Source organism: Physcomitrium patens, chromosome 19 (assembly GCF_059467195.1).
Source record: "Physcomitrium patens ecotype Gransden chromosome 19, ASM5946719v1, whole genome shotgun sequence".
In the NCBI taxonomy this organism is placed as follows: domain Eukaryota; kingdom Viridiplantae; phylum Streptophyta; class Bryopsida; order Funariales; family Funariaceae; genus Physcomitrium; species Physcomitrium patens.
This window is the reverse complement of record NC_143428.1, coordinates 13545185-13571211: the sequence shown is the minus strand read 5'-3', so window position 1 is coordinate 13571211 and position 26027 is coordinate 13545185. Positions and strand designations below refer to the sequence as shown.

The 26027-nt window shown below is 32.0% G+C and overlaps 1 protein-coding gene and 1 non-coding gene across 3 annotated transcripts; one reads left to right on the top strand and one right to left on the bottom strand.

Annotated features, from left to right (window-relative positions):
• Positions 1-13820: 13820 nt before the first annotated feature.
• Positions 13821-15014, top strand: LOC141044489 (uncharacterized). Of its 2 annotated transcripts, none has more exons than XR_012216054.1 (4): positions 13821-13960; positions 14077-14327; positions 14624-14644; positions 14875-15014. XR_012216054.1 is itself a non-coding variant. In XM_090244819.1 (4 exons), exons 2-4 carry the CDS (start codon positions 14271-14273, stop codon positions 14988-14990), a joined length of 303 nt encoding a protein of 100 aa, XP_090100945.1. In that variant the 5' UTR covers positions 13821-13960; positions 14077-14270; the 3' UTR covers positions 14991-15014. The 2 variants fall into 2 exon arrangements, 1 of the variants encoding a protein (XP_090100945.1); XM_090244819.1 differs by having other exon boundaries at positions 14515-14644.
• Positions 15015-20532: 5518 nt separating this feature from the next.
• Positions 20533-25309, bottom strand: LOC112295936 (uncharacterized). The gene is made up of 4 exons (XR_016498698.1): positions 23412-25309; positions 22365-23060; positions 22012-22215; positions 20533-21803 (listed from the first exon to the last, which is right to left on the bottom strand). It is a non-coding gene; the product is annotated as an uncharacterized LOC112295936 (transcript).
• Between the last annotated feature and the right edge of the window lie 718 nt (positions 25310-26027).

The window sequence follows — 26027 nt, the reverse complement described above, 5'->3', positions numbered from 1 at the left end:
GATGTAAAGATTAAATCTTAAATACTACAATAATATTTGGGTATAATATAAAAATTAAAAATTAGAAATTATACATAATAAAGCAAACAAAATTTAAAAAATCATATGAAAATGATAAAAAATCCTTGTTTTTATGTAATAAAAATTATACAAGTTTTTAATAATTCAATTGCTTAAATTATTAACTAGATTATTTATTTGATTTCACATTATTAGTATACATGCTTATTTACTTGTGTAAAGTGGATTTTTTTAGTTTAATATATAATATTAGAAAGTGCATGTACAAGTCAATATAGGAACTATTACTAAAAACATGATTGATGCAAATGCAAAACTATATAAATAAATAAAATTATGTTTTAGTTAGTGAAAGTTTAGATATACAACATAGTAAAAAAAGAAGTAGATGATGATGATATAGCCATTTTGTTTAGTAGCTGAAAAAATATATTACTACTTGACTTCATGAATATATTATAATACCCTAAACAAAATTGTGGTTGGATTACACCATCTTGCTATGTTCCAAGTTGCATTTGTAGTATAACTAAATAAAATTAGGCATGTATCTTAAGTTACACATTCAAAAAATATGTAGTTTATTATAATTATAATTATAATTGTTGTTATTATTATTTTTAAATTTTTACAAACTTATGTAAAATTTAAAATATAGTGTGAATTCTTTTAATTTAAATTAGCTTCATATATAATACAATATATTTTACAACTAATATATTACAAATGTTTTCTATTAAAAATATAAGTCACATATTTAATAAAGTTCTTTTAACTTTGTGTTCATTTTTATATTTAGTTCTAAAGATTTTAAAGATTTTAGATTCTTTGTCCTCAACATATTTAAAAATATAATTTAATTTCATGAATATCTATACTAGTTTAGATTTTATTTTCATGTTGATATATATATATATATATATATATATATATATATGTATAAAATTTCATGTTGATACATATATATATATCAACATGTGTTTTACATCAATGTAATTCTATCTTATTATAATACATCCCATATATATATATATATTTTAATCTCTTATTTTGTTTATGCAGTCCTATTTGTTTGAAATAAATTAAATTCAAACATAACAAAAAGACTAATATAATATCATATGTACATACAAAATTTTAAAAAATAGTAATATTATTTATATGAAGTTAAGGAAGTATAAATAAGTAATTTTAATCCATTAAGTAAATATTGTATTAAGATCTATACTTTATGAATCAAATTGTACAATTATGTATTATACAATTTATGAATCTTAGATACAATTGTATAAAATAATATAAATAATTGTATATTTTATTTATATGTATAAAAGCACAATACAAGATAAATACAATAATAAGTATATTGTGAGCTAAGATGAGATTTTACTTTTTATACTAATTATTTTTAGATAAGAAGTATATGATGATATTCCTTGTAGTTGAATTTCAAGGTTCCTTCTTTTTAGATTCCTTCTTGATAAGAATATCTATAGGGTGACTTTTCCAAAAACTTAAGAGTCACTTGTTCTAGCCACTACTGATTCCTCTTGCCTTTTGATTGTAAACAACCTATCTAGTAGATGCTTCTAAGTCTTACGTATACTAAAAGTTTTACTACATTACAAATTTCAACTTTATATTCAATTGCATTATAATAATTCAATATAAAAAATTATTATTGTACATAAAACTTATAAAAGGTTAACCTAATCATAATCATAATTTTTAATATTAAATAAATAAATAATAAATAAATAAATTCTTTTTATTTTTTAAAATATAAGTATACTTCTTCAAACATAATATTCATAATTTAAAAGAAAGATTAAATGTATTATAATTAAATATTTTTTATACGTAAATTGAATAAAACATTATATTTTAAAAGTTATAATATACTAATAATTTTAAAATAACATGTATGTATATGTATGTGTGTATTTTAAAATACATATACATTCCTTGTTCCTAGCTGTTTCTCCGTTTCTAGCCTGTTCCTATATTCTCAACTATCGCCTTCATTCTTAAAGTTTCTAGCCCTCCACCCCTATTCTTAGTAACAATTGAGAACAAAGAACAGCTAAGAACAAGGATGGAGGCTCTAAGGGTGCAATGATGCTTTAGAGTAGAACATTTTAGTAAAAATTTGGGTAGCTTTCTCATTTTCTTCTATATATATATATATATGTATATTTATATATTTCTTAGTTTTTTTACATTTCAGGGTTTAGATTTAAGTTTAGAACTGAGAAAATTTTCTTTTGTTGCAATTATGAAAGTAATGTGTAATAAAAGATTAATCTTTCATTCATGTCCATATTAAATGCATGTGCAAAGATATAAAAGATATATATTTTATTAAAAAATTATAAAAAGAATCCGAGGAATTTTATAATAATATACTAAAAGATAATGACTATATTTTTTTTTAATTTTTTTTATTAATATACATAATGGATTTTTATTTTATAATTTTATATATATATATATATATATATATATATATATATGTTATGGATTGAATACAATAACATATTATATAGTTTTTATTTTAGAATTACATATATAAAATTTAACACACACACAAACATATATACTCACATACATACATATAACTACTAATTTGTATCTAATTGAAAATATTTTTTTATTAATATATTTTTCTTTATTTTTTATAATAATTAAAAATTATTTTATAAATTTATTTTATTTTAAAAAAATTATTTAAAATTTTAAAACTAATCTTTGGAATAACTAATTTAATTCATAGAATAGATGAATGCCAAAACTATGTTATTTTATTGTTTTTCAATACTTAAGTTTAATAATTTATATAATTAACTTGACATAATAAAAATAATCAAAAGAATTTTTGTTGATATTAATATCTTTAATACACTTAAATATAGATTAAATCATTAATTGAATGGAAATAGAATATCTCCAATTTGTTCTATTTTTGTTTATGTAGTCACATTTCTAAGGCATAAGATAGGATACTTCTTAGGATAGTTGAATGATTTAATGCATGAATCTAACAACAATATTTTTTCTTTGAAAATTATTTTGTTAGTTGCTAAATGATGAAATATCCTCTCTTTATTTTATTATGATGTTTTAAATTCTTTGATATTTGTACGATTTTGTTTAGATAAATAAAGTGAAAGTTATACTTAAAAACTAATTTTTATTTCATTAAGAGCAATAAAAGGTCTTATTAGCAAATGAATTGAATGAGGATTAAATTAATAATTTAATGGAAATTTAATTTAGAAGTATATTAGATCATTTAATAAGCATATCAAGTTAATATTGTTTATATATGACAAAAATTCAATAGATTCTAATATCCTTCATTGATCAAAAAATAAAGTTTCTAGATAAAAGAACATATTTTAGCTGCAAAATTAAAAATTATATTCTTTTATAATTTGTAAAAAATAAAATAAAAATATTGAAAAGATAAATTCTTTTTTACAATAATAAATTCTTGAATAAAGTTAAAAAGAACCATTTAAGTTAACTATCTATTTTTGTTGAAACAATATGCTTGTTATATAGACTTTATTTATAATGTTAAAAGGTTTTGAGTATTTATTACAACCAAAATAACTTAATTAAAATATTAAATAATATATACAGATGTAAATAGATTTATATTATCAGCCGACACATTTAGAAGTAATTGAAATTGACTTCCTAAGATTCAAAAAAATTAAGAAACTAAGCAATAGAATCTAAATCACATATATGCCTTAAGAAGAAAAAATTAACTTTGTTAGAAGTCCCATAATTGGAAGCCTCTATTCTTATTGTTTATGCCAATGTAAGAGCAAAATAATTATGCATTGACTAAACCATACAAGTAAATTTGAATAATTGTGTCTTCGTTCAGCATAGCTGAAAAATAAATATCAACAAGTAGAAGGGTTACATTTTGTACTTTTAGCACTGGATATTTTAGCAAAAGCTAAACATCTAAAAACTTATAAATAACAGAGATTTGGTTTAAGTCTATTCCATCTTTAATAGGGAGTAATATCCGGCAAAAAAGAATGATGAGATAAGTTTTGTAAATAATAAGCAATAAAATTGTTTTAGTCCAATAACTAGTTTTGATATTGATGCATATAATATAGTGTAAGTTAAATTGATAAGTATCCAAATTTTATGTTCAATTATACAATTTTGAAAAGATATATAAAAAATTTTAAAATATCAAATAACACCATAAAATTCATAATAAGTAGAAGTCTTTACTTATAATTTTTTTATTATTATATATTTATAGTATTAATAATAGTTGGCCAAATTGGGTGGTAATACAATAATAATATTTTTAAAAAGAAAAAAAACTTTGGATTTCTTATTAAAAAAAATATTGATATAAAGTGCAAGTAATCATCCAAAAATTATAAGAAAGAATAAGTTCCTTCAAGAAAAAGAATAGCCATAAGACCACAAAGGTTGAAATGGACTAAAGCCAACAATGTTGTTCTGTATATGGTAGATATTTTGAATGAAGGCATTTTATTATATTTACTATAAACATAACCTTTATAAAAAAAATAAATTATTTGTTAATAAAGATAATTTTAAAATAAAATAATTATATTCTAAATATTGCAAGCTAGAATAATTAAGATACCTCAATTAGTGATGCTACATCATTAGAATATTGCTTGAATTTGAAATATGTGAATTTGAAATTGGCTCACTATTATCTAAGATTAGATTCTTCAAAGCAAAAGTGCTTTAGGCATCCACACTAGCAAGGATCTCTTTGATAGAAGCTATGTAAGTTGGGCCATTTGAGCTTCAATTATATAGATTTGGACAACATGAAGTTGAATCCTAGTTAGACTTACTTGAGTTACGTTGATTGAGGCAACACATGGTTGGATTGTACTGACTTAGATAGTAGCCAAGTGAGCCCACATCAAATGAAGATTAATGTGGATTGCCTTATACATCCACATCACCAAATTACAGTAGAATGCAAAAATATAGAATTGATATGGTAAGAAAGATTTGAAGGATGCCGGCATTAGTTTAGGGTTTGATAAAAAACAATAAAGCATGGTTAGAGGTCAAACAACACATCTAATACAAGGAAGACATTGCAATAGCCTTGTTTGTTAGTGGAGAGTTGTTGATGTTTTAGCTAGAATTACCAATTTGAAGTGTATCGCTATCCATGGTAGAATTATTGCTACTCATAAGTAATTTGGTCTAATCAATTGCTGAGGTTGTGATAAGAAAGACACTAAGACTTGCAATTAGGATGTGACTTTTAACTAGCATAATGGAATTAGGTAAATCAAGTACTTATAATTAAAACAAAGTGTTAGGTTTATTGGCTAGTAGATCTGGTATTTTGATGCACTTAAATTAAATGCATCAAAGTTATTTGGAAGGTAATTAGTTTTATTTGTAGGAGAGAACAATATAATGCTAATACATTTATAAATTTAAATGGGATTTAAAGTAGGAGATTGTTACTTTGAATGAGCTACTATAATTTTCACGAATATACATATTTATCATATTAATTATCTAGATAATAAGAATAGGTAGAAGTAAGTCAAAGTAAATAAATATGATAATATTTTGTAGAAAGCTTCCTAAAAGCTTCATAGATCCTAGTTTGCCTTTATACATGTCTATAGGTCATTGGTAGGTTGAAAACTTGGCCAACAAAGAGGCTACATGTCAACATGTTGACCACTTGTAGTACAAGTTGGACATTTGGTGCACACCTAGGAAACTTGCCTTGTAAATTAGACATGTGTCCTGCGAGTTGAATACGTATAAGAGGTCCTATAGCATGTCGCCATGTATTCTTTAGTTAAGTAGTATATATAGAGGCAAGAGTGAGGCCTTCTTCACTCTTATCAATTCCTTTCTTGGTTTTTAGTCTAGTTTCAAGAGTCTTATGTTTTCTAATCTTTGGCAATAGCCATTCCAGTTCTTCCTTGAATATATATACTTTCTTCTATTTTGTCACTTTCCTTTTGACATAGATTCCACGACTTTATGCATCTTCTTCTAGTTTGTGTCCTTGACAATAATAAAAGAGATCTTTGAAAATGTATAGGAAGAGGGTCATGGAAAGTTTTGGACAATGACATTCAAGAGTAGTTTGGATTTTTTTATGCCATTTATTTTATTTTTATCTTTTTGTCTTGAAATTTTGAAAGAAACTAGATCTCATTATTAGCTTTCTAATAGGCTTTTTTACATAAAAAAGAAGCTATTATAAGAGAGATCCATGCTAATTTGTAGATAGGAATTTTGAGGGCTACAGCTATAACAAGCATCTAATTTTTTCTTTGCTTTGGCTCTCAATTTCTATGAATTTTTTTTTATTGACTTTGATATTTTAAAGTTTATAGCTTGATTTAAGATCAATGAATTAAAATTTGTATAGATTTAATTAGCAACAAATAAATTATAATTATTTTATTAAGAAGAGGTGTAAATTTGAGATTAGAATTAGATATTAGGTGCATCTTGGCATCTTGCCATAAGAAAGGAATTAATTTAAAAATTATACTAAGTCTTTGGGCTGATTTTATATATTTGAATTCATTTAAGAAAATATTGTATTTTCTTACAACCTACTTGCAATCAAAGACCTCATATTCTGTTATGAAAACATACTTTTTTGACACCAGATCAGGAGCTACAATTAATAGTAACTTGAGGTTGGCAACCATAAGAAAATGACGATATACAAGTGATTCTAGAATAATAGTCAAATTTGGATTAGTAATTGTAAGACAAAGATATGAGCAATTTACAACTAACTTTGGATTGATAGTCAAATTTGGAGTAGCAATTCCAAGACAAGTATGGAGATGATGTGCAATTAACTTTAGATTGGCTTTTTTCATATAAGGGTGAGGATAACTTGTAGCAAAAAGGTGATTTGCAACCAAGTATGGATCACAATTGAGGTAAGAAAGGATAATGTTTGACTGCTATGAAGTGTTGTTGGTAAACATTAAGCAAAGACATTCATTGACATAGCTAAGGGTTTCAACAATACATCTCTTAGAGTTTTATTTCACCATTCTTAGTATTGATCTTATATTCATCTAATTTAATCAAATTCTTGTTAGTTTTTTTTATTGGAACTCTTCTATTCAAATTCTTGTTTGGTCTCCCTTATAGTATATCCATGATAGTTTGTCAAGACTGCCTCCTTATCAATACTAGAGATCAATCATTCTTAATAGAGAATGGATTATTCTTCTTTTTAAAGGCATCTAAGCTCTTTAGAAGTTACAAAGTACCCTCTTCTATTATTTTAAAAACTTTTTATTTCATCTATTTTTTTAAATTTTTAGAATGGCTAGAAATAAAGATCTTAGTATTGTTAAGTTTTTCAAGTTGAATTTAAATGTTATTATAAATACATTGAATGCTTTAGCTTTTAGAACTTCTGAAATTGAAGATTTTTTGCAAGATTTCATTGTGATACAATACTTAAAGCGAATTAGCCTATGATACAATGACTTTTTTTAAGCTTTTACATCCAAAGAGGTAGTGGCACCTATACATCAACAAAAAAATTTACTTATTCAACAATGTAAGGAGCCTCAACTTAGCCTTTTAGAAAAGTTTGATGGCACATGCTTAAAGTTCTCAAGATTTGTTAATCAAATTTAATTAGCAACTTTTTTACAATTTAAGCACTATCCAACAGAAGAATTTTGAGTTGGTTTAGTTGGAACTTTATCACAAAAAAAGCTTTATTTTGATTTGTTCTTTTATTTGAAAAGAGATCTCCAATCTTGAGCACCTTTGAAGCTTTTTTAGAAGTATTTACAAAGATATTTAGAAAATATGACAAGGCTTGATGGTGACAACAAAGATTTGCTCATTAAATCAAAGATCATATTTTGCATCAATTTATGTATTTAATTTTATGTAATTGACTTGTGACATTAATTGAAATGAACAAGCTCTTATGAGTCAATTCTATAGGAGACTAAAAGATGGTGTGAAAGATCTATTATTATTACTTGATCTTCAAATATTCAATAAAGCTATCAATTGAGTTGTGAAGTGCAATAATTGATTATTTCAATACTTTTAAGATCAAGACTTGTGGATTTTGATAAAGCAATGTACTAGAAATTTTTACTTTGTTGCTACAATAAATACATTACCTCCACACTCCAAAGCTAAGGATATACAAATTAATGCATTAAAATTCAAACCTCTTATAGCAAAAGAGAAGAAATGTTGATTTCAACATGACCTATGCCTATATTGTGGTGAAAAAGATTCCAAATCTGAAATTTTTTCAAAAAAACAACATACAACTAGAACTAGAAGTGCAATTATTCAAGAAAACAAAGAGATCCAATGATAATAGGGACCATGTGGCTCAATATTTCAACATCTCAAATTCATCAAGGTTCCCCTCTTTTTGTCTGACCTGCTTGTTATTTTACTATATCTTTATTTTTTGGCCTACAAAAACTTCAAATAAATGTCTTATTAGATTCAAGACCATCTGCTTGATTCTTGAATGAAGAAATTTTCAAACTTCATAAAATTCCTCTAATATAGAAATCAAAACCTGTAGATGTAGAAATAATAGATGGTTGATCTTTATCTTCAAGCAATGTTACTTATAAGATCATTTGTTATAAATATCATTTGAGGGCCATAGTAGCAAAATAATATTCAATATTATTAAAACTCCATCCCATCCTATCATATTAGAACTTTTGTGATTAAAAAGATATAATCCATCTATAGATTGGAAGTTTCATAAGATTAAATTTTCTATATAATTCTTTTGGGTAAAACCTATCGATAAGTTATCAACAACAAAGTCTTTATTTTTTAGAATAAGGACTATTATGAAGATAGCTATAAAGAAAAATGCCATTTGTTACTTATATAACTCCAATTCATAAAGAATTAAGCTTGTTAGTAGCTATTTCAAAGCAATATAAAGAGTTTCAAGATGTCTTTGAAAAAAAGAATGCTAGCATATTGCCAGAGCATTAACCGTACGATTGTACTATTGATCTTCAAGAAGAAGATCAACTACCATTTGATCCAATCTACAATCTATTACAAAAAAAACTTTTGGCATTAAATAATTATATCAACAAAAATCTTGCAAATAACTTTATTCAATATTTCAAACCTCTAACAAGTACACCAATATTTTTTGTGAAGAAAAAAGATGGATCTTTGTGAATGTCTATTGATTATTATGACCTCAATAAAATAACAATGAAGAATTGTTATCCATTACCATTGATATCAAGACTTTTGAAGCAACTCGATGAAGCCAAGATCTACACCAAAATAGATCACTATAGAGTATACAATTTGGTATGAATTAAAGAAGGAAATAAATGGAAGACACCATTTTGGACAAGGTGTGGACATTTTGAATATAATGTCATGCCTTTTAGATTAACAAATACTCTAGCTATATTCTACCATATGATGAATGATATTTTTCAAGAATTCTTCAAAAATTTGTTGTTTGTAATCTTAATGATATCTTAATTTATTCAAAAATTCTTAAAGAATATGAAGAATATATAATATTAATCTTACAAAAATTATAAGATACAAGATTATATGATAAATTAAAAAAATTATATTCAATCAATCACAAGTAGAATTTATTGGATATATTACATCCAATGACGGCCTTTTAATGGACTCAAAGAAAGTTCAAGCTGTAATAGTATAGACAATTTTAAAGACAGTATGGGATATACAATGTTTTCTTATACTTGCTAATTTCTATTAAATATTTATCAAGAATTATTCCAAAGTTGATACTCTTCTCACTTGGTTGACATCCAAAGACAATTGGAATAGGGGCCTTAAGCACAAAAGGCTTTTTAAGATTTGAAAGCAGCTTTTATTACAACTCCAATTTTGTTTCATCTAGATTTCATAAAGGCTTTCTATTTAGAGATTGATGCTTCTAACTTTGCATTAAAAATCATATTATCATAGATGAAAAAAATAGAAAGTTCTACTCAGTTGTATTCTATTTTAAAAAGCTTTCTATTTTAAAAATCAATTATGAGATTTACAATAAATAGCTTCTTGTGATTATAGACTCTTTTTAAGAATGATGTCACTTGTTGGAAGGTACTATACATTCTAAGATTGTATACATAGATCACAAAAATTTGGAGTAATTTATATCAGCTTTGATTTTAAATTGTTGTCAAGTTCATTGAAATATATCATTATATCATATTTTACTCTAAAGGTTAGAAAAGCAATATTTGATTAGCAATATACCACTTGTTTGAAATTAAAATAATTTTATCTTTGTGCTACTTCTATTGTTATACATGTTAATTCAAGTTTTTTTGAACAAATTTATATAGCATTAGTTAAAGTCTTATTAGTTTGTAATTTTAAGTATCACCTTGATAACAACAAGTTTAAGTTTGTTAAAGATCTTTTGTATTATAAAGATTGTTTATATATTCTAGAAGGACTGACACGACTTCATGTTCTTCAATCTTGTCATGATTTTCCAATAGTAGAACATTTTAGATTTAACAAACATTGAAGCTTATCTCTTGAGATTTTTGGTAGCTTCAAATATGAAAGACTGTGACAGACTTTGTTCTCTTGTATAACATCTGTTCAAGATCCAAAATATTTCAACATTATCTTTATGGATGTCTACAATCACTACCTATCTCAAAGCCACCATGGTCTTTAATATCAATAGCTTCTATCATTGATCTACCCCCATCAGTTATATTTTATGCTATTTATATTATTGTAGATCGACTTACAAAGATAGCATATTTTGTGCCATGTAAAAAGATAATTTTTAGAGAAGAAATAACAAGTTTCTTTCTTGATAGAATATATTGACATCATGGCCTACCTGATGAGATTATTTTTTATCAAAGATCTCAATTTATATCAAAGTTTTAGAAATCTTTTTTCAAAATATTAAAAGTAGATATTATATTTTTTTTGTCTTCTATCTTTAAATAGATGATCAAATAAATAGTCAAACAAAATAAATCAAACAAGTTTTAGAGCAATATTTGTAATGTACCATTAATTATTAGCAAGATAATTAGACCTGTTATTTATCTTCAATGGATTTTACTTATAATAATATTTTTTTACTTCTACTCAACAAACACCATTTTATATCAATTATTGTTACCATTCAAAGCTTAATTTATTAAGTACATCAAAAGATAAAAATTTAATAATTGAAGATCTTACAAAATAATTTTTATAACTTTAAATAATTTTGAAGCTGTATTTACAAGCAGCTCAAGTTTCTTACAAATCATCTTCAAACAAATTTAAAAAAGAATTTCTTACTTTTTAAGTTAAAATTAAAGTATGGCTTCTTCAACAAAATATCAAGATTAATTGGTCTTGTAATAAATTTGACTATTGAGGACTAGAGCCATTTTGTATTCAAAAGCAAATCAATCTAATGGCTTATTGATTGAAACTATCTACATCTATGAAGGTACATCCAGTCTTTCATATTTTTCTTTTAGAGGCTTAATAAGAATCAACTATTGTAAGAAGAATACAACCATCAGTGCCTTGTATTGAAATAGATAATCATATGGAATATAAAGTGGAAAAGATCATTGATTCTTGATGAAAAAGAAGTAAGTTAGAATGTTTTATTCATTGGTACAACTACTATATCAATGAACATACATAAGAACCAGTAAAAAATCTAGTTAATGTGCTACAAAAGGTACAAGAGTTTTATTGATGCTATCATCAAAAATAGAACCTATTTTAGGATGACTTTTCTATGAAGCTATTACTAAGATTCTATATATAATAAAAAAAGAAAATATGAAATCAATGCTTCTCATAGAACTTGGAGTTAAAAAGGGAGGTAATATTATCAACAAGAAGATTTTAGAAATATTTTAAGAATATTCTATTAGGTTCTAAAAGATTTAAAAAGGTTCTTAAAATATTCTAATAGATTCTAAAAAGTTCTAAGAAGATTAAGGAAGTTGTTTGAGAAGCTATATTGAAACAAGCCTAGGAAGCTTCTCAAAGTTCAAGCAATATGGAAACTTCTTGATGAACTTTCTAAGGTTGTTTTATCTTCAAGAAACATGAAAACTTCTTAAGAAGATTCTTAATATATTTTGGAGTTGAGGGTGAAGAGATCCTCAATCTCAACAGCACATGTCTTAGAGTTCTAGCTCACTTCTCTTAGAATTGATCTTGTGTTCATTTAATTTTATCAAGTTATTATTAGCTTTCTTGTTGAAAATTCTTGGATAGTCTCTTGAATAGTATATTTGTGATAGTTAGCTTTGAAATTTAGATATCACAGTTAATCAAGAGTGTCAATAAATACTACCATTAATAGGTAAAATGGTACCTTAGCAGTATACAATCTTATAAGTTTTGATATATTCATTTGATTTCTTTGCTTCTTATGACATGCTAGGAATTTGTGTCTTTGTTTTTCACAATAATGGCAAATAATAATTTTAGTTGGTTGATTCAAATATGAAGAGTAAGATGGTTTAGAATAATATTGCTAAGAAGAATTAGCATTTAATTTTGGAGTATATGAAGGTCTATTATTCTTAACAAAAAAAATTATATTAAATATACTAATTTTTGAATTATTATATTTAAAATAATTAATAGTTATTTATTATAATATATTAAAGAATAATGTTAAAAAAATATAAATCACTAATTCTACTATGGATGGTAATAAATGCACTCAATGAATTAGAAAGAGTAGTTAATAATAAATCTACTTGTTGAGATTTAATGAAAACACAATCAAGAATAGCAACTACTTTGATGATGTATTATCAATTTTCAATAAAAGTATAAACATCTTAATTTTTGTCTATTATTAAATGACAGAGTTTCTTATCGAAATATACATGAGAAGCTTTGTTTGATAGTTTATAAGCATACTTGATGTAATCCCAAATTGCCTTAAATATAGGTAGTTTGTGTATGTCACAAGTTGTTTATCTCCACAATACTGAAGTATTTCTGCACACACTTTGACATCCTTCAATTTCCAAGCATGATACTGTATCAAATTGCTTGCATCGGATGCAACTTCAATGTTATTAACTATTTTACATAATTTATTCAAAAGAACCTCCAATTTAATACTTTCAATGCAATAGTTATTTACAAACAATAAAGATATTAATGGAGAGCGAGAAGAATTATGAAAAGACATAATAGGTAGAATTTTCCACTTACACTAAAGAGAATAAAATTAGTGCTTTTATACCATGTAAGAGAAAGAACACTAAGAATGATAAAATAAAGCATGAAGTATATTAATAAAAAAAAACTTAATTATATTATAATGATAAGAGCCTTTTATATTGTCTAGTGGATAGAAGTAGTTATAACTTCTTCATAACTACTTTGTAACTACCTAAATACTTTGTAACTACCTAAATTTTATATTTATAAACATGTATTAATTAATCTAATATATAATAAATTATATAGTAAATCTAACATCTATCTGGGTTCTATACTTGATATGTCGGGCCTCCGACTGCAGGTTCATCACTGGTGTCATCACAAGACCTAGTTTGAACCCCTCGAGACCGCATGATTCTGTTGTTGGATTAATGTTGCTTGGAGACTTCTCGGTTCATTACCAGTGTCATTAAACTGATGTTGATTCTGTGGGGCATGGCATTGACGATGAGGTCATCATCGTCTTGCATGAACTTCTGCAGGAGATGCGGCTGAAACCATGTGGCAGACAGCGGTAGTGAACAGTGGTCCTGAACACTGTGTCCGAGCAACCAGCTCCAATTAAAGTTATCCAACGCTGTTGAATACTGGTCCTGTTCTCGAGATCGTGGTCTCTCCCTTAACCGCCCGTTTTCCTAATACCAATCTTCGGGAAGTTTGAGCCTCGGTCAGTTGATTCAAACCAACAATAATCTACAAAGAGATGGACTTCTTGCCACTTTGTCATTAAGTCCAAAAAAATTGGTAAAGAGAATGACGTCAAGCTTTTTTTTATATCTCCAGGACTGAGCACAGACACCCACCTCTAGCACAACGTGAGACCTCCACCTGCTGTATTCTGTATCGATTCAGTATGAACTGGAGCGTTCTTCAAATGGAGAATTCATTCTCTTTGACAAAGTCGAGTTACAGTTGAATAACATCCCGGATTTGGCTCCAAGGCCAGAGTCAAATCAGCAATGTGTCCATAGGGTGACATGCCTCAATTCGAGACGCTTCAACGAAGTTATTTCGTGCCATTCTGGTTATCGAAGGTGAACTTCTCCGACTATTACTTCAAGGTCCAAATTTCTAGGTTCTGAAGCAATATGTTTGACAGGTAGACAGTGCAAGTTTCATATTGAAAGTTTCCATCAGAACATTTAGCTAGTGGTCACCTCATCTCAGTTTCATAACCTTGATTCAGAGAGTAATCCTGTGATGGTGCAGTGTTTTGTTCAGTGCAGAGAACAAGTCCTGCAGAGTAAAAGAGTATTCGTTCTTGAAAAATATGTAAATTACGGTTCAAATGAAAGCCAGAATCTTAACCGTCAGAACGTTTGCTGTACAGGCATCACATTTCCAGCTTCTGGTACGTACACAGAGCCAGAACAACCTAATTAGCCCGGCTGCATGACATGCCCTAATAATAAATACAAAAACACAAACACTACTGAAACAAAAGAAAATTTAACCAGGTCTACCACTCTTTACATTGAAATATACGATCAGTACCAACAAGTTATATAATACTACTCATAAGCACAGTGAGACCAAGTCTTCTCAATCATGGTTGTTCACAAGCATGGAAAAATGGAACAGGAATCTACAGCATGTGCCAAGCTATTTTACCCCATCTTAATAACCTGCTTCAAGCTTCACGGACAATGAAGATCACCATCCAGGATGTTGTTAAAAGTGCAGTTAATGCTGTCTAAAGAATAAAAAAAATCGTTTCTTAGAGCTTCCTGTGCAAACGTGACCAGTTGCAAGAAGAAATGGCAGATCTCAGGTCCAAATTGCAGCAGTTCTTTGAATCAAGAATTTTCAGTAAGGCCTAGCTGGAATTTAAACTGCACCAGATTTTTCTTTCCCAACTAGTCATTTATGTTCACATAATATAGAAATTTAAGCGTCTTCTATGTCAGTCAGAATAGGTACTCATGTATATCATCGTCCCTTAGTACCGGTGACAATTAAAGAAGATACTGGACAGAAATCATAATTTATCTACACCCTGTTCGTCCTTATGTGGATCGAAAGTTTCAGAGAGCAACAACTCTCACATGATGAGGTTTAGGAATCCAAAGTTCGTTTTAATGACTAATTAATGAGCAAGCCTTGGAGTATTTTGCCCAGTGACTGCATCTACATGTACAATGAAGTCTTTCTGATGGAACGCTCTGAGAATCCACCGTCTCAACCATACTAAATGATTCCAACACAAGGAAATGAAGGAAATAATCCTGATGATAATCATGAGCTTATACCTTGTAAGAAATTTACAGAAACTCAAGATGATCGTTTACAAACCCTTACCTTATACAGTAGTAATAACCCACAGCCTGGCTGATAATCAATCACTACATAAACCTGCATTAAGCGCTCCTCTTCAAAAAGTAAGTCCACCTCTTCAAAAGCTGGGGTAAAGGCCTCACTGGTAGGACTGAAGCTGCTCTGTAAGGCTTGCTGGGGTTCTGAGTCGCGCGGGGTTTGTTGCATCTCGGGCAAGGCCACTCTTTGCAGACATGGGGGTCAAGCTCCGCAGAAAAATCGGGTGTTGACGGAGAGAAAACATGATCCTGGAACCCGGTGCACAGAGATTCAGGCACGCCTCTGTAGAATGAGTTCTCGAATAAAGATGCCGACTCAAATGACGCATGCCGGCCGGAGGATTCATAATCTGTTGTCTGCGCTGCTGCAGGCCACTCTAACCCTGCACCACCGAGTGACACGCATTCTCTCTGCAACATCATCGACTCAGACGTTATTCTAATTGCAGTAGACCTTCCCGGTTACGAAAATCTGTGGACAACGGGGGAGAGAGAGAAAATCATTTCCTGGATGTGATGTAGGAGAAGGTTGTACATCTCTTGTGAAGATTATTGAGAGTATTCTAAACTTTTCGACGTTACAAGTGGACGGCTAGAATCCGTAAGTATCGTTTATGGCTTCCGTTACCTACTTTGTGCAGATGCACCGACACGGCCGCTCGGGATGTGGTGTCATCTAGACCACTGACTTCGCAGACGAAAATCAAACCTCGTTCGAAATAGTGTAGCGGGGTGATCGATACTCCGATTGTTCTCTCGTTGAAACAAGGAACCACGGCGTGAGACAGGGATATTCAAATGCTGCAGATAGAGGTGGTCAACTTTCACTCTAGACTTTATCTCGCGATCAAGGTGTTTGCCACAAGAGAACGTACGCAGGAAGCGTATAGAGGCAGGCCAGGAAAGAAAGCTAGTTGGATTGGAAGGCAGCAGGAAATTGATTAGTCTACTGTCGATCACAAATGTCAATCTAGGAAAAACAAACCATCGTTCTGGAAGCAATGCATGCTGCAAAACGTGAAAACTTCTAAAGGAAATTCTCTATGTTCTACTTGAATGGATTCACTCAGAAGCTCTATTTGTTGTTAGCAAACACAAAAACCACGTACACCAAGATATGAATCAAGTGAATATATACATACCTGTAGTTAAGTGAGAGTGTCCTTGGGAAAATCTCTCTGAATTATTATGCTTGTTTATGAACTTGATTTAGACATCTCTCTAAAATATTTCAAATATTATATGTTCATATTGAGTGATTAGAATTGAAACTTGCTACAAAATTGTTGAATCAAGCTCCTTATCCATTACTCTTAAAGGAAGAGTCTTGGCATTAGAATGAAAGCAAAGTTCATTTCACTTCAATGTGCAAATTCAAATCACTCAAAACTAACATATAATGCTTGAAAGATTTCAAGCAGATGTCCAAACCAAGTTCAACAAATACAATAATAACTATGCAAATGCTGTGAAGCTTTCAGACTAGTTTAAACAGTCCATGTTAGTCAACCTCTGCCAAGAAACATATCTATCCCAAAACAAAAATAAGAGTTTTGAAATTCAAGTGACTTATAAAGCCTATCAACCTGATCAGTAAATGAATGCAAGAAATACTACATGAAGGTCTCTCGAGGTAAGCAGTTCTTAGAGTCATGACAGGGTCCAAAATAAGAAAAGCCAAGCCGGTTTAGATGTTCGAGAATGACTTTTGAAATAATGGTAACCGAAGTTCAACAACAAAGAGTTTTCAGCCACATATGTACCGACCTTAGAAGAGTCGGTAATATATAAAAATAGCTTTATCTCTTTTCTAGGCACGATCTGCCCGTAACGAGCGGTGGCGCAGCAGCTCTGATGACATCACATGACTTCCAATTGCCCTCCGGTCCGAAGTTTTAAACTGATTCCTCTCAACCAGTGGTTGTGAGTAGCATAGCTTCAGAGCAGTCATCTCCTTGCCATGGCGTGTGCGTTCATGGTCACCACTGTGACAAACCGTCGCAAGTCCTCATGAGCTTGACTCGCCTTCGTTTCTGTAACTTGACGTCATTCAGAGTTCCATATCTAGATTCCGATCTGGCCCATATCTGATCAAGACTGGAACAGCGTACGGTACAATCGCTGGGCCCATCGTTATCCTGAATCACTTGCCATTAATATGTGCTGGTAAATGTTGATTCATGTTCCCAGCACATCCGTAGGCTTCAGGGCACTTGTGAGTAGACTGATCACCCTACGGTAAAAGAAACAAACTAATATTATCCTCAAGTTGCAGGAATTCTAACCCAGATCCGTTGTGCCGACAAAGCGTGCCAGATCCAAAGCGTCTAATCTTGTGGCCAGTCTTGCTCTCTCAGACGAACCAACGAAGTAAACCTGATCGAAATCCATCACCCTCGAAGCGGCAGCCCAGACTTCGAGTGGCCGTTATAGCGGCATAAGGGTTTCAGATGACGGAGTTTGATACACAAACTGTAGAGTTCGTTTGGAATCTGCATCACAGACACCACGATATCTCGAAATAGAAGGATCGGTATCAGTTTCCACCACCAGGTTTCCCGACCCCTCATCGAGCCTCGAATACGCTGTAGTGGAGGAGGAGGACGAAGACGAGGACGAGGAAGATTTATGCCAGTCCGCCGCGAGCACGGTGAGACGGTACAAGTCTGGGCTGTGAAAGTGCATGCATGAAATGGTGGCATCATCCCACGAGGAAGATTATGCAAGCAAATAAGTTGAATACGCATTTTGGTATTCACTTTGGAGTCATTTTGGACCATGTGTTAATGTATCCAGACATAACAGAACACGTCTACATTCATAATAATATATCATTTCTACAAGTAATGGCTTGTGTCATTTTGTTTAGTGGTTCTTATAAGCCTTGGCTATTATCTTGCTTTGAAAATGTTTTTAGTTAATTTTTTCTATTATTTTAGAAAAGCTTCTTATTTAAATTGATATAGTAGTACTAAAAATAAATAAAAATGAACTATTGACCTAGAAAAATATCTTTTTGTCCCACGTTTACATCTTTATTATTTGTTTTATATGAAGTTTATCAAAATTGTGTCATAGAAGTATATAAACTCAAAATGATCAGATACTTTTAGTAAAAGCACTCTTTTGATTCTTGATGCACTTCAGAAAATTATGAAGTTCATGTTACTTAGTTCTCTGAAATTTTCAATATTATTTATAATTTGAAGCTTTTCAACATTCTTAATACTTGTGACAAACCTTGTTCTGTGATGCTTTTGGTGATAATTTTTGGAAAATTGCATATCTCAAATTCCAATCTATATTTAGTTAATTTGAATGTTTAGCTTTTTTCTTTGATTCCTAATGTCTAGGTGGGTACTTGAAAAATAAAAATGAATGCAAGCTATTAACTTATGATTGTTGTTGTAATTTATAAAATGGTCTTAGTTTTTCACGTATAGTAGAAAATTCTTATTTATAATCAGTGGTGGTCATATTTGTTTTGATTTTCAATTTAAGAACTTTCACAATGCTCATTTGCTTGTTTTTACAGATGAAGCATCATAAATTATTAAATAAATAAATAAATAAATAAAGATCATATAATAGTCACAGTATGTCATGTATTATTCCTACTTTATTTCTTAATGTAAAATCAAAACCAAGGTCTAAAAAATGGATTTAATGATTTTCTACTAAATATTTAAAGAACCCTGTTATTGCTATTGTTTGTATGATTATTGTTTTTATGATTTATTCTCTCAGATTTGTGTATTACTTTGTTAAGCAGAGAATCAGTCTGTCCAATGCATGATGGGAAAAGAATATTCGTTAAATGGAATATTCTCTCCCCCTCTTTTGGCCTTTGTTGATTGTTGTGCACGAGAGAACAATCTCATCCTTCGTCAAATTGGTATACTACCATGCATCATGGTTTTTTTTGGTTGTGGGAAAGAAATAAAAAAAATGATTCAAAAATACATTTGAGAGATTTTGATAAACTTATTAAATAGTTAAATAGAATGTTGAATGAATTCCAAAAAAAAAATATAGGAAGAAGAATAAGAACAAGAAAGCAATGAAGTATTGTATTGTTCAAGGACTTCTTACCATATGTTGGATTTGGTGTTGGGCACTATTGTCAATTTGTTGTTGTAGCTTTTCTTCTTGTTGTGGCTTTTTAAGATTAACTTGAATTTAAAAATCATATTATGCCTGAAGTTTTTATTTTACAATATATCACTTCCATCAAATTGGTTAGTATTTTTGCAAAATTACAACAAACAAGCAAAGTTGATGTATATGAACTAATAGACACATTTGAATCAATAGAATCATGAAATTTGAATAACTTGATTTCAATAAAAAATTATACGTTGAATGGCCATCCTAAATATATTACAGTTAATTTAAGTATTAAAATTACAAAGCACCAATAAGACAAATGTATGACAAAGTATAAGTTCATAAAAGGTTTGAATATTTTTTTAAATGACACATTTTACATACTAATATATATAATTTTTATTATTTGATATAAATTATAATTTTCAACAGCATTTATAAATTTAGGTGAATGTTATAAACATCAGAGTCTTATGTAATATCAAGTTTAATATATTTATGTTATAAACATCTCTTGTAAAAATAAAATGTATTGTACATGTGTTTCTTTGGTTCATTGTGTAAGCTTTCAAAGGTAAGCAAAATAGTGAAACGTTGGATTAGAGCTTTTATAAAAAAATAAATTAATAAAAAATTAACCTTAAAACAAATGAGGAAAAAATACTAATTAACATATATATATATATATATATATATTCAATATTTTGATATAATTAAAATGATTTTTAAAATATTTATTAAATATAATATTAGAGAAACTTCTTTATTTGAGAGTAAACTAGTTATGTTTTTTTTATATCACAAATCAATATGAATTTAGACAAACAAAATCTACCATTTTGTATCTAGATGCAAATGATTTTTTGTTGGATATTGTGTATTAATAAATAAGGTATATTGTCAGATATTTAAAGCATTCGGTTTAGATTTGATAGAGAATGTCTTTTCACATAGGAAATTGTATGTTGCATTCTTATACATATTACTTTAAAAAAAAATATTATTGTGATATTAGAAATTATTAGAATAATGCATAACACTTTACACGTAACAAAGTGCTCTAATAATAAGCATGGTTGGCTTGTAGCTACTTTTTATTTTTAGAAGATTGTTGAAAGTTTAAGCGTCTATGAAATTAAGGCACATGAAAAATACCGTCCAAAATAAACAGATCACAATGAAAATAAATAATAATTTCATTTTAAAAAAATTAGCTTCATAAGCCCAAAAAAAAAAAAAAAAAAAATCTTACATATTATAAAATACAGACTCACAAATGATATAGTGTCACGCAAGAAACAAAATCGCGTAACATAAGTAAAAAAAACACAAACGAAAGTCGAATTCATCCTCCATACATTTCAAAAAATAAAAATAAAAAAATAAAAATGCGTAGTGGTAGCACTCGCCAACTAGCGATACGTGACCCGTCGACGCTGGCGACGAGCGTCGCGTCGCACGGCGAGAGCAGCGTCACGGCTCCGCACGAGAACGGGATTAGATCGAAGTCTCCTGCATCGTCAAGTCGTCGCGATTCTGGTAAGCTGTACCGATTGGTCCTCATCTTCAGTTGGAATGCCGGGTCGATCGAAGGATGGGCTGGTTCCTTCGACGGATCCGCACCTGAAAACTACTGTAGGGAGTGCGGCGGGGAGCTGCTGAACGTCCCGTGCAAAACTGTGGCGATCTCTTTCACGCTCATGCGGCAGAGGAGACCCATGTGCACATGGAACGAGAATAAGACCGTGTGGTGGACGGTGGTGATGTTGGTGTGCAGCACCGTCAGGGCCAAGCCCTCCAGGGCCATCACTGTGCGCAGCAGCTGACCGCTTCGCCGCGGCGCTAAGACCTTCACCAGGGCTTGGTCGATTCTCACCATCTTCACATTCACGCTCGCCTGGTCCGACTTCGCCTCCCCCATGATTTCGTGTCCAGTGTGGGGCTTGATGGGGGTGCTGGAAGAAGGGTTGGCGACACTGGTAGCCGGTGAGGTGAGTAGAACCTCGAGTTGTGTGAGTTTCGTGTGGTGTTGCTGCTGCTGTGGGTGTCTGTGGACACTCCCTGCGAAAATGAGCTTTGATCCGTAAGTCTCTGCAGAGAAGAAGAGAGGATTTTTGCCGTGAACAACAATATTGAAGGTTCTGAGTTCCAATCCTTTTATTTATTTATTTTTCCTGGGAGGTATCTACCGAAAATGGAAAATAGCCTGGGAAAAGATTTCATTCCAATCGAAACGCAAGAAGGCTCAATGAAATCGCGACATGTCGGCTTGTGAATGGAAAGAGAGGTCTTGAATTACCTGGGAATTGATGAATGACAGAGGGGGCAGTGTCCGATGAAGTTGATCAAGGCTTGGCATTGCTGGTGGACAAATCGAAGGGTTCCCGAGGTTTGAAATGTCGCTCTGCGCTCGCTGTCGCTTTTGTGCTTGAAGGCAATGCAGTAGGTGCTCGAGTTCCCTGACGAATTCAATGGCTCCCCCAATGATGGATGCTTGATCGCCCTGTCAGTGCATTACATCAACGCAGAAATCTTGAGAGTCTAAAACCTATGTTTTTGGGTTTGCTGCACACATTTAAACCTCCATTCACATTTAAAAGAAGGACATCGTTTGTTAAGACTTCCACACAGTTTTTTGGAGATTGAACATACCTTCTGGATGAAGTAACCTGGCATGAGAGCACGAAGAGCAGTCAAATGCTCGTTCATCTGCTTCCTGCGGTTCCTTTCTACAGCAATGTGTGTCATCCGTTGGCTCTCCACTTCATCTCCGTGTTTCTGGGTTTTAGACCTCTTTCGTTTAGGCTCCAAATTGTGCATGATGCCACTTCCTTCATGCATTCCCGAGACAGATGGAGTGGCTCCCTCACTTGGGGCATTTGCTTCGTGGGACTTAATGTTCTTGCTCTCATCGCTGGCTGCAATTGTCAATCGACCAAAACTTTCCATGTTGTGATCACTAGAGGCTGGCTCCGCACCATGCAGGACCTTGGTAAATCCTGCTGTGGTGCTGCATTGTGAACCTGGATGCTTGTTGTGAGGCATTTCCCTCAAGTCCAAGGACATGCTCGCATGGAATCTGGGCGATAGCCAAGAAGCTTTGGCATTGCGTTGCTTCGTTACTAATTGGAGGTCAAATTCAGGATGTCGGAAACTGGATTGTTGCATAAGGGGGTTGTGGAATGCCTGAGAATCAAAGTCATGGTCAAAATCTCGAGGTATAGAGGAATCGGAACCAACATGGGCAGACGAATTGAAAGCTCCGAGTTGGTCTTGTGTATGACTAACGTCACGGTGATGGAATTGAACCCTAAGACCGGCGTTGTCAAAAATCTCGCAAAACTGCATCTGGCAAGAGCCAACGTGCACAATTAGAAGAAACTTGATTTAGAAAATAAAACATCTAATAATCTGAAGAACTTCTCAATGATTACCGCATTCAGTGCCTTATGCTTCTGTGCATATATGAGTCGGTGATTTCAAGTATCATAAAAATCATGACTAATGGCTCTGTGAAGTTCCAACGTTTTTTCAAATTGATATTGAGCAGCTAAACTGGAAACTAGTCGACGCATATGAGTTCGTGACGACCTCAGAATCAAGAAGACAGGTTACATGGACAAGTTTTATAGATGGAAGCAAGCAGATTGATCTTCTGCAAAAGCACTAGGGTTTTCCACAGCAGTTTTCCGATCTCACCCCTTCAGCGCCATGAAATAGTGGCGACCCCGAAATCCACGAACATTGAGAAGTGTCGACCACACTACCAGCTGAAGCATTCGCACAGCATGACTCAGATATTCCTCTTGATTCCGCGCCACCTTCAAATTTCTCGTCAAGGATGGTCTGTTGATACGGTCTTTTAAACACTTTATTATTGCCTCCATTGTCGCATGTCGAGCTAGTTGATGGGAATAGTAACGTTGAACAGCACGAGCCTTCCATCGAAGCCATTGTGGAGGCTAGAGGTTTGTAGAAGGAATCAAGGAGGGCATCCTCGGAGTTCCAGAAAGTTTTTGACGTTGAGAATTCAACAACGTCGGGGTAGTCCATGACACTGGCTTACTTTTCTGTCAAATGTTAAGTCCGGTACCACGTTTAGCATTTTCAGGCAACCTCAGAAGGCAATGATGGAGATGCATACAAATTGTGCTCAGCGGACTGAAGATATCCGTTACAAATGACGCAGGTCAATGCCAGAACATACATACTAGTAGTACAACGAAACTACACTCGCAGAAGTGATTATCTATAATCCAGTTCTTGACCATCTCGAAACTGAGTACCCACGTTTCAAATCTCCTGCCTACAACTAGAATTTTTGATCTGCGTCGTTAGTGTGACTTGAAAACAATGGTAGGTCAAATCACGCAAGTTACACGGTGGTTTGGTTAAGAGTATCACTGCATCTTCCGCAGGCTTTACCGATTGGAGGATCCTTCTCTCACTACGCTTTCAGTAGTGAAATCAACATTAGCGTTCCAGGACAAGAATTATCTAGAGATTGAAGGTACGAGAGGAGTTTCACGAGGTTTCATGTTTGATCAACAGTTGTAACCTCTTTTTTTGCTGCCTTGACAGTCAACTGTAAACCGATAATATCGTTTGATATGCGACAAGATTTTTACTAACAAAATCGAAGTGCCAAATGCTGCTAGATGCTATGGTTCGTGATCAGTATAATTATTCATTTTCTGTAGCTTTATGCTGCTACAAGGTGTGCCCTGTAATTGTTATTTCAATCCTTCTAATGGAAGGATTCTGGTTTGGCATTCAGCTGTTATAACTGCACGGCAACGCGAGCTACGTGAACACGTAAGTGGAGGTCAAAATGACTCGAAGGGGACCGAAGGAAGACAATTTCAACTGTTCACTTGTAAACCAAGTCATCACTGCGAATCAGCTACCAATAACAGTCCGATCTGGCTCTATGAATTCGATCTGTAGAACCTCGAAAATAGATTCGAGTTTTCAAGAGTTACAAGGATGAGTAGGTGATGAGTAATTCTCAGATGTTCATCAAATCACAAGCTAAGAGTGCATTCACTCTTGTGTAAAGTACCTCAAATATGGATTCCCTTGGTCGCTCAACGCGGAAAAGTAACTATTGAATTCCAAGGCCAGAGAAAATGGTCTAAAATCGCCAGGCTAGGAACTGTTCGAAATAATCGCAGCTTTGTCTCCCAATTGAGTCAGAAGCAGCGAACTTTTGGAAACCTCTGAATTGTTGAGAGAAAAATGAATATTCTAGCAGCAACTGTCAGCCGAATCCCTGAATAAGCAATGAGGAGCACTTGTGCGTCTTACGTACTGATGGAGGAGAATAAACCCTACGGTTTCTACTGTTCTCATGTGCAAGTCGCAACCCCCGAGGTGCCACAGTCTGGAAAAGACGAGAAAGCGTAGAGCCGCAGATCACTGTTTTACCTCAGAGAGGAGGTGGAACTGGATAAGCAACTCTTTAAAAACTAATGGCACCTGCGCAGAGCAGATGGAGACTTCGCGCACGTAAAGTCTAATGTCTCCTTGATAAGGATACGTCAATTGCACAAAGGCCACTCGCTCCAAGCCACCAAATAGCTACGATTTTGAAGGAAATTAACAGAGTCTGTCGATAGCTTTTACGTCGAAACGATTGCTTGCAATAAAGTCTTGATGTAAAATAAACAACTCGCGTTAGGTGAGATGGGAAAGAGTCACTTTCGAGACTGTTTTTTTCTCGAACTATGGACTTCTTTACATAAATTGAGAACAAGATGAAGCTGAAGGTTTTCACAGTTAACCAAAACAGTATCGGGTTCCAGGTAAGGGGGAATGATAACGCTTGACAACTTTCCGACTCAAAAATGCAGATTACCTCCCGCTCAAGACGTGGGTTTCTCCAAAACAATATTCCCAACTTGAATATAGTTGGTGTCTGTATCCTACTGCGAGAGCAAAATGTTTCGTGTGGACGACGGATCTACAGCCCGAATTTGAGTCCATATCGCCTGGTCGCGGATTCAAATATGTCTAGATTAAAAACATTATCCGTCGACACTGACGCATTCAAGGCAAGCAACAGTATGATTGCTTCAACCGAATCATACCGGCCCGATTGTGCAAACACAAAGTAAATTCTACGAAGTAAGGATTCTGGCGATGCATTACCATTCGGTGAGGCAGGACGAGTAAGTGATGCACTGGAGCTTGAATGTGGGTTTTTCTCTGGATAGGATGGTGAGATGAGTCCAGAACCGCCTGGGCTGGCAGAGTTGCTAAGTAACACAGGCTTTGATGTACCAAAGTGTCACGTCGATGTCTTGTCCATTTGCT